Here is a 14,307-nt window from a genome sequence, read left to right as displayed (position 1 = left end):
GTAAAAAAAAATCAACAACTTCCACAATGCATTTAGGAAGTTGTTTTCATGCTTGTCTTTCATCATATGGATACCTCCATTCATTTTCCCTTAACATCAACATGTCTAAAAGTGACACCACTAAGTTGACAGGAAAATGCAAACAATAAAGATGTGCATGAAATGAGAACTCATCATAGAAATCATCATTACAACTAAAATTTCAATTTTGCTTCTCAAGTTAAAATTGGGATAGAATAAAAAATGTATTTACCGCACCCCTCATCCATGTCCAAGAATATAAAGGTGTTTCAAAACTAAAGAAGTTTCTACAGTAAAATATGCAGTGAAGAAAGCAAACTAAATTGACTGTATAAAAATGCTTTGTTTTATTAATCATACTCTAAATATATACATAGAATATGAACAAAATAAATTAAATCTTATGATTAGTTAATTAAATGAATATTTAAATAGATAAATACATCTGCAGGGAGGTAAGGGACTGGTGCCTATAGAAACGCATCATTGACTGAAAACATACAAGGAATGGAGTGAATTCTTGTCACAAGGAACCATGAGAGTCTTAGAAATGGCAGAACTTGTGGGAGTGTGGTAAGGTGTGTTCTTCAGTGAGAAGCATTTCCCTGCTGGACCAGGTCTCGTTCCCTGCTCCTTAATCTTTCATACAACTTAGGTGAAGCAGAGACGAGTTTCTCCATTTCTGTTCGGACCACCTCCCAGGCACAAGGGAGGTATTCCTTCTCCTTCAGGTAATCAGTGATCCTGAGGAAGTATTTTCTAACAGTTATTCCAAGAGCTTTTTCCCGCCTCACCTTGTGGGTCACACAGGCTTTCAGGTCCTGATACTGTTGATCGATGCCACTGAGGAAGGGGTACAGGAGGGTCTTGTTCCAAGCAGCAAAGGCCTTCTGGGTGCCAAAAAGGCATAAGATCTGGTAGGTCATCTCCTGGAGGGCAGCAACAGCTTGAGCCCTGGGCACCTTCTCACCCTCCAACAGCTTCTGGGGTAAGGCAAAGTCCTCTCTGTCATTCAGGCAGGAGGAAGTGGGAATTCTCTGCATTTCTTTCAGGAGTCTCAGTGCCCCCTCCTCATTTTTCTCAGAAGTTTCAAGACTCAGATTGTGTATCTGAGGCAGGTCACAGCGCAGAGAGCAGGTGGTCTTGCAGCTGAACACCACTAGGGCCAGCAGGAAAGCCAAGGGCAAGGCCATTGGGGATCTTGCAGATGCTGCTGGGCTGTCTGAGATGGGTGATGCTCAGTCCTTGCTCCAGGGTCTCTGAAGACCTTGCTTTGTGTGGATACCTAAAAGAGAGAACACAGTAGTGCGATTTTATGAATGCCAGTGCCTTCTGTTTTTGCTTTCCTTTATACATTCTCTACTTTGGTTTTCAGCAATGTTTCTAAACCATTCTAGTTTTCATTATTGCCTCCACTTCCAATGTTACCCTTACCTATCAGAGAACTTTTACAAATTTATTTCTTATTGAAAATGTCATTAAATTTCACCTAGGACATTTATCCTTCATATCTGTACAGGTAGAGTAACTATATATATCTATATCAAAATTATGAACTTATGTTTTTATTCATTACAGAGTTATGAATGACAATGTTTAAGCTAAATTACACTTTAATTTTTTTGAAATTTAAATGATCTTTATATCTGTATTTGTAATGACTTCATTCACTTTAATTGTGATATGTCAAATTACAGTGACTATCAATTTTCAAAATATATTATAAAATTGAGATAATCTGATCCTTCAATGCGATTATAAAACCTTTCATAAAAGGATGAAATAATGTTAGACTGTTTTCTTTGCAATGATTTTTAGTACTTTGCATCATATGAGAAAATTATTAAAATCATATAAAAAATAATTTTTAATCTCTACAGTAGCTCAATTTTGTTGTGTATTTTACAAAATTATTGACATGACTTTAACTCGTGTAAGACATTTGGAAGTATCTGAAGAGAGGGCAGAAACAGCAAGTGAAACAGAATTAGAAATGGAGCCTGAGAGGGCTGGGGTTATGCCTCAGTGGTAGAGCACTTGCCTAGCAGGTGTGAGGCCCTGGGCTGGATCCTCAGCACCACATGTAAATAAATAAATAAATAAATAAATAAATAAATAAATAAATAAAGCTATTGTGCCCACCTACAACCAAAAAGTAAATGTTTGGAAAAGAAATGGAGCCTGAGAGTATGACTGGATGACTCCAATCTCATGATAAAACCTTAATCTGTTCCTGCTCAGATGTGGGGTTCAGTCCTTGGATTAAAAAAAGAAACAGAAAGAAAGAAAAACAAAACTCAGAAAATATCTTTCTAACTTCAAATCTTCAGTCTATAAAGCATTGTGCCATTTGAAATGCAAGTGTTTGTTCAGTGTTCACAAAGCTTCTAATATTTTGAACCCATCATATTTGTAAGAAAACTGTGGGTTGCAGAGTTTCAGAGGGTTGTGCTACATCACACAGAAATCCTGGCAGAACTCCTAGTAAAATTATTCATCCTAATTGATGACTGATGACTAATTTTGTATTCTAGAATTTTAGATTTCTCTAATAATTGTTCAGTTCATTTATCTTCCGATTATAAACAATACCCTTGCTCTAAGGATTTTCAAGGGAATATTTTTGTTTCCAGGAAGGGTAGAGTTTTGGAGTACCAGAAACCACTGTAGTGCCTAAGATTCATTCTTACCTCCAAAGATTTTTTTGTAAATGTAGGTGATAGATCTGGACGACTTCAGTTTCAGTAATGCACTTTGCAGCCTCTGGGCGGCGCTTAGGCACCGCTATGCCCTGAAAGTGCACAAGAGGCAGCGTCAGGCTTTTCTGCCTCCTTCGCCCGTGATTGGGAGATGTTTGGGGCTTTCAGTTTCCAGTTGCCCTCTGTAGTTGGAGGAAAACACCCTGGCTTGCCTGTCAACTTGCTGCCCCTTAAATACTCCACCAGGCTCTCTCTGTCGGAAGTTAGCTGGACACTTTACCCGCATTTTGGGGATGAAGATCTTTCTTGGGTGCAAGTTGCAAATGTTACCCATTCTCAATATTGCTCTAGGCTTGGGGATTTCCCTCTGGGGTGAAGTGTGTGTCAGCAGAAGGGGATTTTTTTTTTTTTTTCTTTGACTAAACATTTTTTCAGCCATTTGAGGACTAGAGGTCTTTTGGTTTGTGACTATAGAGGTTACGTGTGTCTGGAGAAGTGCCCGCAGCACTTGGAGAAGGGGAAGGAAGAGACAGCTCTGCGGACCGGGAAGGACCAGAATTGCGGACCCCTGCAGGGGAGCTGGAGAGCGCCCTCTCCCTAGAGCCCCAGGAGGGAGACAGCGCCTCTCTAGGGATGCTTTTAGTAATTTTCAGTGATTTCGTTTTCAATGGGATGGCCTTGAAGAAATTTGAAAACGTAAGTAAGGCGTGTTATCATCATATTATTATCAGGAGTTCTTTAGTGAAAAATCGGTTTGGGGGCTGGCGTTGTGGCTCAGCAAGAGAGCGCTCGCCTGGCAAATGCAAGGCATTGGGTTCAATCCTCAGCACCACATAAAATAAATAAATAAAATAAAGGTATTGTGTGCAACTGCAGCTAAAATGTGTGTTTATGTATGTATGTGTATGTGTGTGTGTGTGTGTGTAGTTTTTTCACTAAAGCATTAAATAAAATGAGTTAAATTTTTATTCATACTGAAAGAAAAATTTTATATCCTTTTTCTGTCCTAGCTTTAGAAGAAATGAAGTCAACGATATTTTCAGGATGACCTCTTTTGCAATTGATTCGATAGACGAGTTCTACAATTCCTCGTGGGTTACAACTTTTGAGACTTTTTATTGAATTTGAAGGTACTGAAACTTCGTGCACAAGGAACCAGGTAGTATCAGCATGAACAAATACATTTCTGTGATTTAACTTATAACCTAACAATTAGTTATAAACAACTGTGAAACCTGAATTTCCACTGCTGAAGGAAATATAGAAACCAGCTGACAAATCAAGGAAAATGGATTTCAAAACCACAATCCTTGAGTCAGAATCTTGGGCTATCTTTATATTTGATAGAAATATATGGTTTCCAAATGCTCCTCGGAAAATGTATGGATGAGTGGTCTGAGAAGTCATTGATCATACTGAATTATATACTTATCATGATATGCTGTAATGTTGAACTTGCAAAACAGAAAGTCTCAGAGAAGTGCTGCAGGATCTAGAGGCCAGATGTGTGGGGGGATCTTTCAGGTTGGATAATTTGGACCCATGACTGGCTCACTTTTCACTTTTCTGATCCCATAGCTCCACTCTCAAGAATACTCTCTGACTCTTCCGTAGCTCTGTGACATTCACCTGTTACACGACACAGGACCATGCCTTCTCTGTGCCTTATTACTGAGGCAGCAGTACCCTTCAGATCCTGGGAAACTTTGGCTTGGTCCCTCAACATGTTATTGAACCCTGAAGCTTTGCTTTCGTCTTTTAGTTTCATGAACACTGTCGTGTAAATGGACCCAGTGGCACCCGTATTTATAAATTCTTGAAGGATAACAAAAACATCAGTTTAGTAAGGGAGCCCTAAGACTGCCAAAAGAGATTGATATTGGTTTTCCTTTATTCACCTTACTTTTCAAATAGAATCATTAGAACAAAGAGACAATTCAAAGAGGAATTCTCAGGAGGGAAGAAAAAAGCTAGAGGTCATAATGTTTGAAGTCTGTTAAGCACTCAAAGGTCACACTTTACATTTTTCTCTCTGTCTCAGAATACACACTGTCAGAATTATTTTTGATATGAGATTATTAACTGCCTTCTGTTGTTCCATTTAGAACTATGACAATGTGGTTTCTGCTGATTAGTGCTACCCAACAAGCTACCACCAAGATCACAAATGTCCTCCGCTTTCCCAAAGCATTGAGGTGTTTCATTGCATGTCTTCCCAAAATGCATCAATTCCTATTCTAAGCCAATTTCTCTTTTAAAATACATATTTATACTGCCATTTTCTCTTTCATCCTTCTAATAGCAGGGTCTTCCACCTCTGGACTTTAAGAAAATATCCCATATTTGGAATGAATTCAGACCAATCTGAGAAGATCTCTAGATATTGGATCAAGGAAAAAGGCAGAGAGTTCTTTGCACTTGGGAACTGAGTCTCCTGCCTAAGGCACTGGTATGCATGCAAGCAAATATAACTTGTGGGAAATTCATCTATTTTGCTTAAATAAAATTATTATACATGTTTTGAGAATGATTTTTTAAAAAAATTTCTAAATACCAACATACAGACATAAGAACAAAGTTAAATATATCCGGCTGATCATTGACTAAAATTTATTTTTCTTTGCTTTCACTTTAAAAGCAATCATTGTTAATTTTGTGCTTCAGTTTGAGGTTGAAGAAACAGCTTCCTGGGGATTCCAAGATGGCGGGCCAGAGGGAGGCAGCATCCTGAGTTGCACCCTGACCCAAATCTCACCTAGTTGGAATACTGCATCTCAGAGAGTGCAAGAGCACCCCTAGACAGCTGGTTTCTGCAGAAATCACCAGCACTGTGAACCCCGCACAGGGCTCAGGGCCTCAGTCTTCCAGTAGGACTCCATAAATGACCTCCCACTACATCTCAAAGCCCTAGAAGAAAAGAACAAATCAGCAGCAAAAGCAGTAGAAGGCAAGAAATAATTAAAATTGGAGCTGAAATCAATGCAACCCAAACCAAAGAAAGAATTGAAAAAGTTGAGGAAACAAAAAGATGGGTCTTTGAAAAAACAAATAAAGTTGGCAGACCCTTAGATACGCTAATGAAGTGAAGGACAGAAAAAAACTCCAATTACCTGCATATGTGATGAAAAAGGTCATCTCACAAGGGACACTACAGAATTACAGAGGAAAATTAGAAATTGTTTTGAAAACTCATACTCCAATAAAATAGAAGACATGGAAGGCATCAAACAGTTTCTTAAGTCGTATGATTTGCCCAGATTGAATCAGGAAGATATACACTATTTAAACAGACCAATGACAAGGGATGAAACAGAAGACACCATCAGAAGCTGACCAATCAAGAAAAGCCCAGAACTGGATAGATACACAACCGAATTCTACAGGACCTTTAAAGAAGAACTAATACCAATACTCTGCAATTTATTTCAGGAAATAGAAACAGAGGCAGCACTTCCAAACCCATTCTCTGAGACCAATATCACCCTGGTCCCAGTACCAGGCAAAGACACATCAAAGAAAGAAAACTTCAGACCAATATCTCTAATGAACCTAGATGCAAAAATTCTCAATACCATCCTGGCAAACCGATGACAAAAACATATCCAAAAGATTGTGCACCATGATCAGGTGGGATTTATTCGAGGGATGCACAGTTGGTTCAACATACGGAAATCAATAAATGTAATTAATCTCAGCAATAGACTCAAAGATAAGAATCATATGATCATCACAATAGATGCAGAAAAAGCATTTGACAAAATACAGCACCTTTCCATGTTCCAAACACTAGGAAATCTAAGGATAACAGGAACATAACTCCACATCCTAAAGGCTATCTACAATAAGCCTCAGGCCAACATCATTCTCAAGGTTGAAAAATTAAAGGCATTCCCTCTAAAAACCAGAACAAGACAGGGATGCCCTCTTTCACCACTTCTGTTTAACATAGTTCTTGAAACAGTGGCAAGAACAACTAGAAATTAAAGGGATATGTATAGGAAAAGAAGAACTAAAATTAGCACTATTTGCTGACTATATGATTCTATACCTAGAAGATCTAAAAAGCTCCACCAGGAAACTTCTAGAAGTAGTAAATGAATTCAGCAAAGTGGCAGGATATGAAATCAACCCCCACAAATGAAGGGCATTTCTGTACATCAGTGACAAATCTGCTGAAAGTGAAACTAGGAAAAGCACTCCATTTATAAGAGCCTCAAAAAAATTCTTAGGAATAAATTTAACAAAAGAGGTAAAGACCTCTGCAATGGGAAACTACAACATGCTAAGGAAAGAAATTAAGGAAGACCTTAGAAGATGGAAAGATCTACCTTGTTCTTCGATAGGCAGAATTAATATTGTCCAAATGACCATACAACCAAAAGCACTGTAGAGAGTTGATGCAATTCCACTCAAAATCCCAATGGCATTCCTCATAGAAAGAGAAAAAGCCATCATAAAATTCATCTGGAAAAACAAGAGACCCAGCATAGCCAAAGCAATCCTTAGCAAGAAGAAGGAAGCTGGTGGCGTTACCATTCCACACCTAAAACTAAATTACACAGCAATAGCGACTAAAAACGCATGGTATTGGCACCAAAATAGATCTGTAGACCAATGGTACAGAATAGCAGACACAGAGTCTAACCCACATAACTTCAGTTATCTTATATTAGACAAAGGCGCCAAAAATATGCACCTGAGAAAACATAACCTCTTCGATAAATGGTGCTGGGAAAACTGGATATCCACAAGTCACAAAATGAAATTAAAAATCGATCTCTCACCATGCACAAAACTAACCTCAAAGTGGATCAGGGACCTAGGAATTAAACCAGAGACTGTGCATCTAATCGAAGAAAAAGTAGGCCCTACGTCATCATATTTGTTTAAAAAAAATACAGTGAGGTGAACAGAGAGCCTATAATCTGGCAGCAAATATTCACCCCTCACACATCAGATAGAGCACTAATCTCTAGGGTATATAAAGAACTCAAACAGAAAATCTAAAAAAAAAAAAAAGAAGAAAGAAAGAAATCAACAAATGGGCCAAGGACCTGAACAGACACTTCTCACAAGAGGATATACAATCAGTCAACAAATATACGAAAAAATTTTCATCATCTCTAGCAATTAGAGAAATGCAAATCAAAACTACTCTAACATATAATCTCATTCCAGTCAGAATGGCAGCTATTATGAAGACAATAAGTGTTGGCAAGGGTGTGGGGGAAAAGTTACTCTCATCCACTACTGGTGGGACAGCAAATTGGTGCAGCCAATTGTAAAGCAGTATAGAGCTTCCTTGGAAATCTGGGAATGGAACCACCATTTGACCCAGTTATCCCACTGCTTAATCTATACCCAAAGGACTTAAAATCAACATACTACAGGGACAGAGCCACATGGATGTTTATAGCAGCACAATTCACAATAGCTAAACTGTGGAGCCAACCTAGATGCCCTTCAGGGGAAGAATGTATAAAAAAAAATGGGGCACATATATACACTGCAGTTTTACTCAGCAATAAAAGAGAATAAAGTCATGGCATTTGCAGGTAAATGGATGGCATTGGAGAAGATAAGGCTAAATGAAGTTAGCCAATGCCAAGAAAACAAATGCCCAATGTTTTTCCTGATATAAGGAGGCTGATGCATATTGGGGTCAGGAGGGGGAGCATGGGAGAAATAGATGAATTCTAGATAGGGCAGAGGGGTGGGAGGGAAAAGGAGGGGGGCAGGGGATTAACAAGGATGGTAGTGAAATGTGATAGACATCATTATCCAAAGTACATGAATGAAGACAGGAATTGGTGTCAACATACTTTATATACAACCAGAGATATGAAAAGTTGTGCTGTATCTGTGTAATAAGCATTGTAATGCATTCTGCTGTTATTTATACTTTTAAAAATTCAGTAAAAAATCAACAACTTCCACAATGCATTTAGGAAGCTGTTTTGATGCTTGTCTTTCATCATATGGATACCTCCATTCATTTTCCCTTAACATCAACATGTCTAAAAGTGACACCACTAAGTTGACAGGAAAATGCAAACAACAAAGATGTGCATGAAATGAGAACTCATCATAGAAATCATCATTTACAACTAAAATTTCAATTTTGCTTCTCAAGTTAAAATTGGGAAAGAATAAAAAATGTATTTACCGCACCCCTCATCCATGTCCAAGAATATAAATGTGTTTCAAAACTAAAGAAGTTTCTACAGTAAAATATGCAGTGAAGAAAGCAAACTAAATTGACTGTGTAAAAATGCTTTGTTTTATTAATCATACACTAAATATATACATAGAATATGAACAAAATAAATTAAATCTTATGATTAGTTAATTAAATGAATATTTAAATAGATAAATACATCTGCAGGGAGGTAAGGGACTGGTGCCTATAGAAACGCATCATTGACTGAAAACATACAAGGAATGGAGTGAATTCTTGTCACAAGGAACCATGAGAGTCTTGGAAATGGCAGAACTTGTGGGAGTGTGGTAAGGTGTGTTCTTCAGTGAGAAGCATTTCCCTGCTGGACCAGGTCTCGTTCCCTGCTCCTTAATCTTTCATACAACTTAGGTGAAGCAGAGATGAGTTTCTCCATTTCTGTTCGGACCACCTCCCAGGCACAAGGGAGGTATTCCTTCTCCTTCAGGTAATCAGTGATCCTGAGGAAGTATTTTCTAACAGTTATTCCAAGAGCTTTTCCCCCCCACACCTGGTGGGTCACACAGGCTTTCAGGTCATCCCACTGTTGATAGAGGCCACTGAGGAAGGTTTTCAGGAGGGTCTTGTTCCAAGCAGCAGAGGCCTCCTGGGTGCGAAAAAGGCATAAGATCCGGAAGGTCATCTCCTGGAGGGCAGCAACAGCTTGAGCCCTGGGCACCTTCTCACCCTCCAACAGCTTCTGGGGACAGGCAAAGTCCTTTATGTCGTTCAGGCAGGAGGAAGTGGGAATTCTCCTCATATTTTTCAGGAGTGTCAGGGCTCCCTCCTCATTTTCCTCAGAAGTTTCAAAAGCCAGGTTGTGAATCTGAGGCAGGTCACAGCGCAGAGAGCAGGTGGTCTTGCAGCTTAGCACCACCAGGGCCAGCAGGAAAGCCAAGGGCAAGGCCATTGGGGATCTTGCAGATGCTGCTGGGCTGTCTGAGATGGGTGATGCTCAGTCCTTGCTCCAGGGTCTCTGAAGACCTTGCTTTGTGTGGATACCTAAAAGAGAGAACACAGTAGTGCGATTTTATGAATGCCAGTGCCTTCTGTTTTTGCTTTCCTTTATACATTCTCTACTTTGGTTTTCAGCAATGTTTCTAAACCATTCTAGTTTTCATTATTGCCTCCACTTCCAATGTTACCCTTACCTATCAGAGAACTTTTGCAAATTTATTTCTTATTGAAAATGTCATGAAATTTCACTTAGGATATTTATCCTTCATATCTGTACAGGTAGCATATCTATATCTGTCTATATCAAAATTATGAACTTTCGTTTTTATTCATTACAGAGTTATGAATGACAATATTTAAACTAAATTACACTTTTTTTTTTGAAATTTAAATGATCTTTACATCTGTATTTGTAATGACTTCATTCACTTTAATTGTGATATGTCAAATTACAGTGACTATCAATTTTCAAAATATATTATAAAATTGAGATATTCTGATCCTTCAATGCGATTATAAAACCTTTCATAAAAGGATGAAATAATGTTAGACTGTTTTCTTTGCAATGATTTTTAGTACTTTGCATCATATGAGAAAATTATTAAAATCATATAAAAAATAATTTTTAATCTCTACAGTAGCTCAATTTTGTTGTGTATTTTACAAAATTATTGACATGACTTTAACTCGTGTAAGACATTTGGAAGTATCTGAAGATAGGGCAGAAACAGCAAGTGAAACAGAATTAGAAATGGAGCCTGAGAGGGCTGGGGTTATGCCTCAGTGGTAGAGCACTTGCCTAGCAGGTGTGAGGCCCTGGGCTGGATCCTCAGCACCACATAAATACATACATACATAAATAAATAAATAAATAAATAAATAAATAAAAATAAATAAAGCTATTGTGCCCACCTACAACCAAAAAGTAAATGTTTGGAAAAGAAATGGAGCCTGAGAGTATGACTGGATGACTCCAATCTCATGATAAAACCTTAATCTGTTCCTGCTCAGATGTGGGGTTCAGTCCTTGGATTAAAAAAAGAAACAGAAAGAAAGAAAAACAAAACTCAGAAAATATCTTTCTAACTTCAAATCTTCAGTCTATAAAGCATTGTGCCATTTGAAATGCAAGTGTTTGTTCAGTGTTCACAAAGCTTCTAATATTTTGAACCCATCATATTTGTAAGAAAACTGTGGGTTGCAGAGTTTCAGAGGGTTGTGCTACATCACACAGAAATCCTGGCAGAACTCCTAGTAAAATTATTCATCCTAATTGATGACTGATGACTAATTTTGTATTCTAGAATTTTAGATTTCTCTAATAATTGTTCAGTTCATTTATCTTCCGATTATAAACAATACCCTTGCTCTAAGGATTTTCAAGGGAATATTTTTGTTTCCAGGAAGGGTAGAGTTTTGGAGTACCAGAAACCACTGTAGTGCCTAAGATTCATTCTTACCTCCAAAGATTTTTTTGTAAATGTAGGTGATAGATCTGGACGACTTCAGTTTCAGTAATGCACTTTGCAGCCTCTGGGCGGCGCTTAGGCACCGCTATGCCCTGAAAGTGCACAAGAGGCAGCGTCAGGCTTTTCTGCCTCCTTCGCCCGTGATTGGGAGATGTTTGGGGCTTTCAGTTTCCAGTTGCCCTCTGTAGTTGGAGGAAAACACCCTGGCTTGCCTGTCAACTTGCTGCCCCTTAAATACTCCACCAGGCTCTCTCTGTCGGAAGTTAGCTGGACACTTTACCCGCATTTTGGGGATGAAGATCTTTCTTGGGTGCAAGTTGCAAATGTTACCCATTCTCAATATTGCTCTAGGCTTGGGGATTTCCCTCTGGGGTGAAGTGTGTGTCAGCAGAAGGGGATTTTTTTTTTTTTTTCTTTGACTAAACATTTTTTCAGCCATTTGAGGACTAGAGGTCTTTTGGTTTGTGACTATAGAGGTTACGTGTGTCTGGAGAAGTGCCCGCAGCACTTGGAGAAGGGGAAGGAAGAGACAGCTCTGCGGACCGGGAAGGACCAGAATTGCGGACCCCTGCAGGGGAGCTGGAGAGCGCCCTCTCCCTAGAGCCCCAGGAGGGAGACAGCGCCTCTCTAGGGATGCTTTTAGTAATTTTCAGTGATTTCGTTTTCAATGGGATGGCCTTGAAGAAATTTGAAAACGTAAGTAAGGCGTGTTATCATCATATTATTATCAGGAGTTCTTTAGTGAAAAATCGGTTTGGGGGCTGGCGTTGTGGCTCAGCAAGAGAGCGCTCGCCTGGCAAATGCAAGGCATTGGGTTCAATCCTCAGCACCACATAAAATAAATAAATAAAATAAAGGTATTGTGTGCAACTGCAGCTAAAATGTGTGTTTATGTATGTATGTGTATGTGTGTGTGTGTGTGTGTGTGTGTGTAGTTTTTTCACTAAAGCATTAAATAAAATGAGTTAAATTTTTATTCATACTGAAAGAAAAATTTTATATCCTTTTTCTGTCCTAGCTTTAGAAGAAATGAAGTCAACGATATTTTCAGGATGACCTCTTTTGCAATTGATTCGATAGACGAGTTCTACAATTCCTCGTGGGTTACAACTTTTGAGACTTTTTATTGAATTTGAAGGTACTGAAACTTCGTGCACAAGGAACCAGGTAGTATCAGCATGAACAAATACATTTCTGTGATTTAACTTATAACCTAACAATTAGTTATAAACAACTGTGAAACCTGAATTTCCACTGCTGAAGGAAATATAGAAACCAGCTGACAAATCAAGGAAAATGGATTTCAAAACCACAATCCTTGAGTCAGAATCTTGGGCTATCTTTATATTTGATAGAAATATATGGTTTCCAAATGCTCCTCGGAAAATGTATGGATGAGTGGTCTGAGAAGTCATTGATCATACTGAATTATATACTTATCATGATATGCTGTAATGTTGAACTTGCAAAACAGAAAGTCTCAGAGAAGTGCTGCAGGATCTAGAGGCCAGATGTGTGGGGGGATCTTTCAGGTTGGATAATTTGGACCCATGACTGGCTCACTTTTCACTTTTCTGATCCCATAGCTCCACTCTCAAGAATACTCTCTGACTCTTCCGTAGCTCTGTGACATTCACCTGTTACACGACACAGGACCATGCCTTCTCTGTGCCTTATTACTGAGGCAGCAGTACCCTTCAGATCCTGGGAAACTTTGGCTTGGTCCCTCAACATGTTATTGAACCCTGAAGCTTTGCTTTCGTCTTTTAGTTTCATGAACACTGTCGTGTAAATGGACCCAGTGGCACCCGTATTTATAAATTCTTGAAGGATAACAAAAACATCAGTTTAGTAAGGGAGCCCTAAGACTGCCAAAAGAGATTGATATTGGTTTTCCTTTATTCACCTTACTTTTCAAATAGAATCATTAGAACAAAGAGACAATTCAAAGAGGAATTCTCAGGAGGGAAGAAAAAAGCTAGAGGTCATAATGTTTGAAGTCTGTTAAGCACTCAAAGGTCACACTTTACATTTTTCTCTCTGTCTCAGAATACACACTGTCAGAATTATTTTTGATATGAGATTATTAACTGCCTTCTGTTGTTCCATTTAGAACTATGACAATGTGGTTTCTGCTGATTAGTGCTACCCAACAAGCTACCACCAAGATCACAAATGTCCTCCGCTTTCCCAAAGCATTGAGGTGTTTCATTGCATGTCTTCCCAAAATGCATCAATTCCTATTCTAAGCCAATTTCTCTTTTAAAATACATATTTATACTGCCATTTTCTCTTTCATCCTTCTAATAGCAGGGTCTTCCACCTCTGGACTTTAAGAAAATATCCCATATTTGGAATGAATTCAGACCAATCTGAGAAGATCTCTAGATATTGGATCAAGGAAAAAGGCAGAGAGTTCTTTGCACTTGGGAACTGAGTCTCCTGCCTAAGGCACTGGTATGCATGCAAGCAAATATAACTTGTGGGAAATTCATCTATTTTGCTTAAATAAAATTATTATACATGTTTTGAGAATGATTTTTTAAAAAAATTTCTAAATACCAACATACAGACATAAGAACAAAGTTAAATATATCCGGCTGATCATTGACTAAAATTTATTTTTCTTTGCTTTCACTTTAAAAGCAATCATTGTTAATTTTGTGCTTCAGTTTGAGGTTGAAGAAACAGCTTCCTGGGGATTCCAAGATGGCGGGCCAGAGGGAGGCAGCATCCTGAGTTGCACCCTGACCCAAATCTCACCTAGTTGGAATACTGCATCTCAGAGAGTGCAAGAGCACCCCTAGACAGCTGGTTTCTGCAGAAATCACCAGCACTGTGAACCCCGCACAGGGCTCAGGGCCTCAGTCTTCCAGTAGGACTCCATAAATGACCTCCCACTACATCTCAAAGCCCTAGAAGAAAAGAACAAATCAGCAGCAAA

General features: G+C 38.7%; 2 protein-coding genes across 2 annotated transcripts; both read right to left on the bottom strand.

Annotated features, from left to right (window-relative positions):
- Positions 1-608: 608 nt before the first annotated feature.
- On the bottom strand, positions 609-1,214 carry LOC144254560 (interferon alpha-1-like). Its single transcript, XM_077797873.1, has one exon. The coding sequence runs from the start codon at positions 1,212-1,214 to the stop codon at positions 609-611; it is 606 nt and encodes a 201-aa protein (XP_077653999.1).
- An 8,027-nt stretch (positions 1,215-9,241) lies between these two features.
- Positions 9,242-9,847, bottom strand: LOC144254559 (interferon alpha-13-like). The gene has a single exon (XM_077797872.1). It carries the CDS (start codon positions 9,845-9,847, stop codon positions 9,242-9,244), a length of 606 nt encoding a protein of 201 aa, XP_077653998.1.
- Between the last annotated feature and the right edge of the window lie 4,460 nt (positions 9,848-14,307).

Source organism: Urocitellus parryii, chromosome 4 (genome assembly GCF_045843805.1).
Source record: "Urocitellus parryii isolate mUroPar1 chromosome 4, mUroPar1.hap1, whole genome shotgun sequence".
Classification (NCBI taxonomy): domain Eukaryota; kingdom Metazoa; phylum Chordata; class Mammalia; order Rodentia; family Sciuridae; genus Urocitellus; species Urocitellus parryii.
Note: the sequence above shows the minus strand (reverse complement) of the source record. Positions and strands in the feature narration are given on the sequence as shown.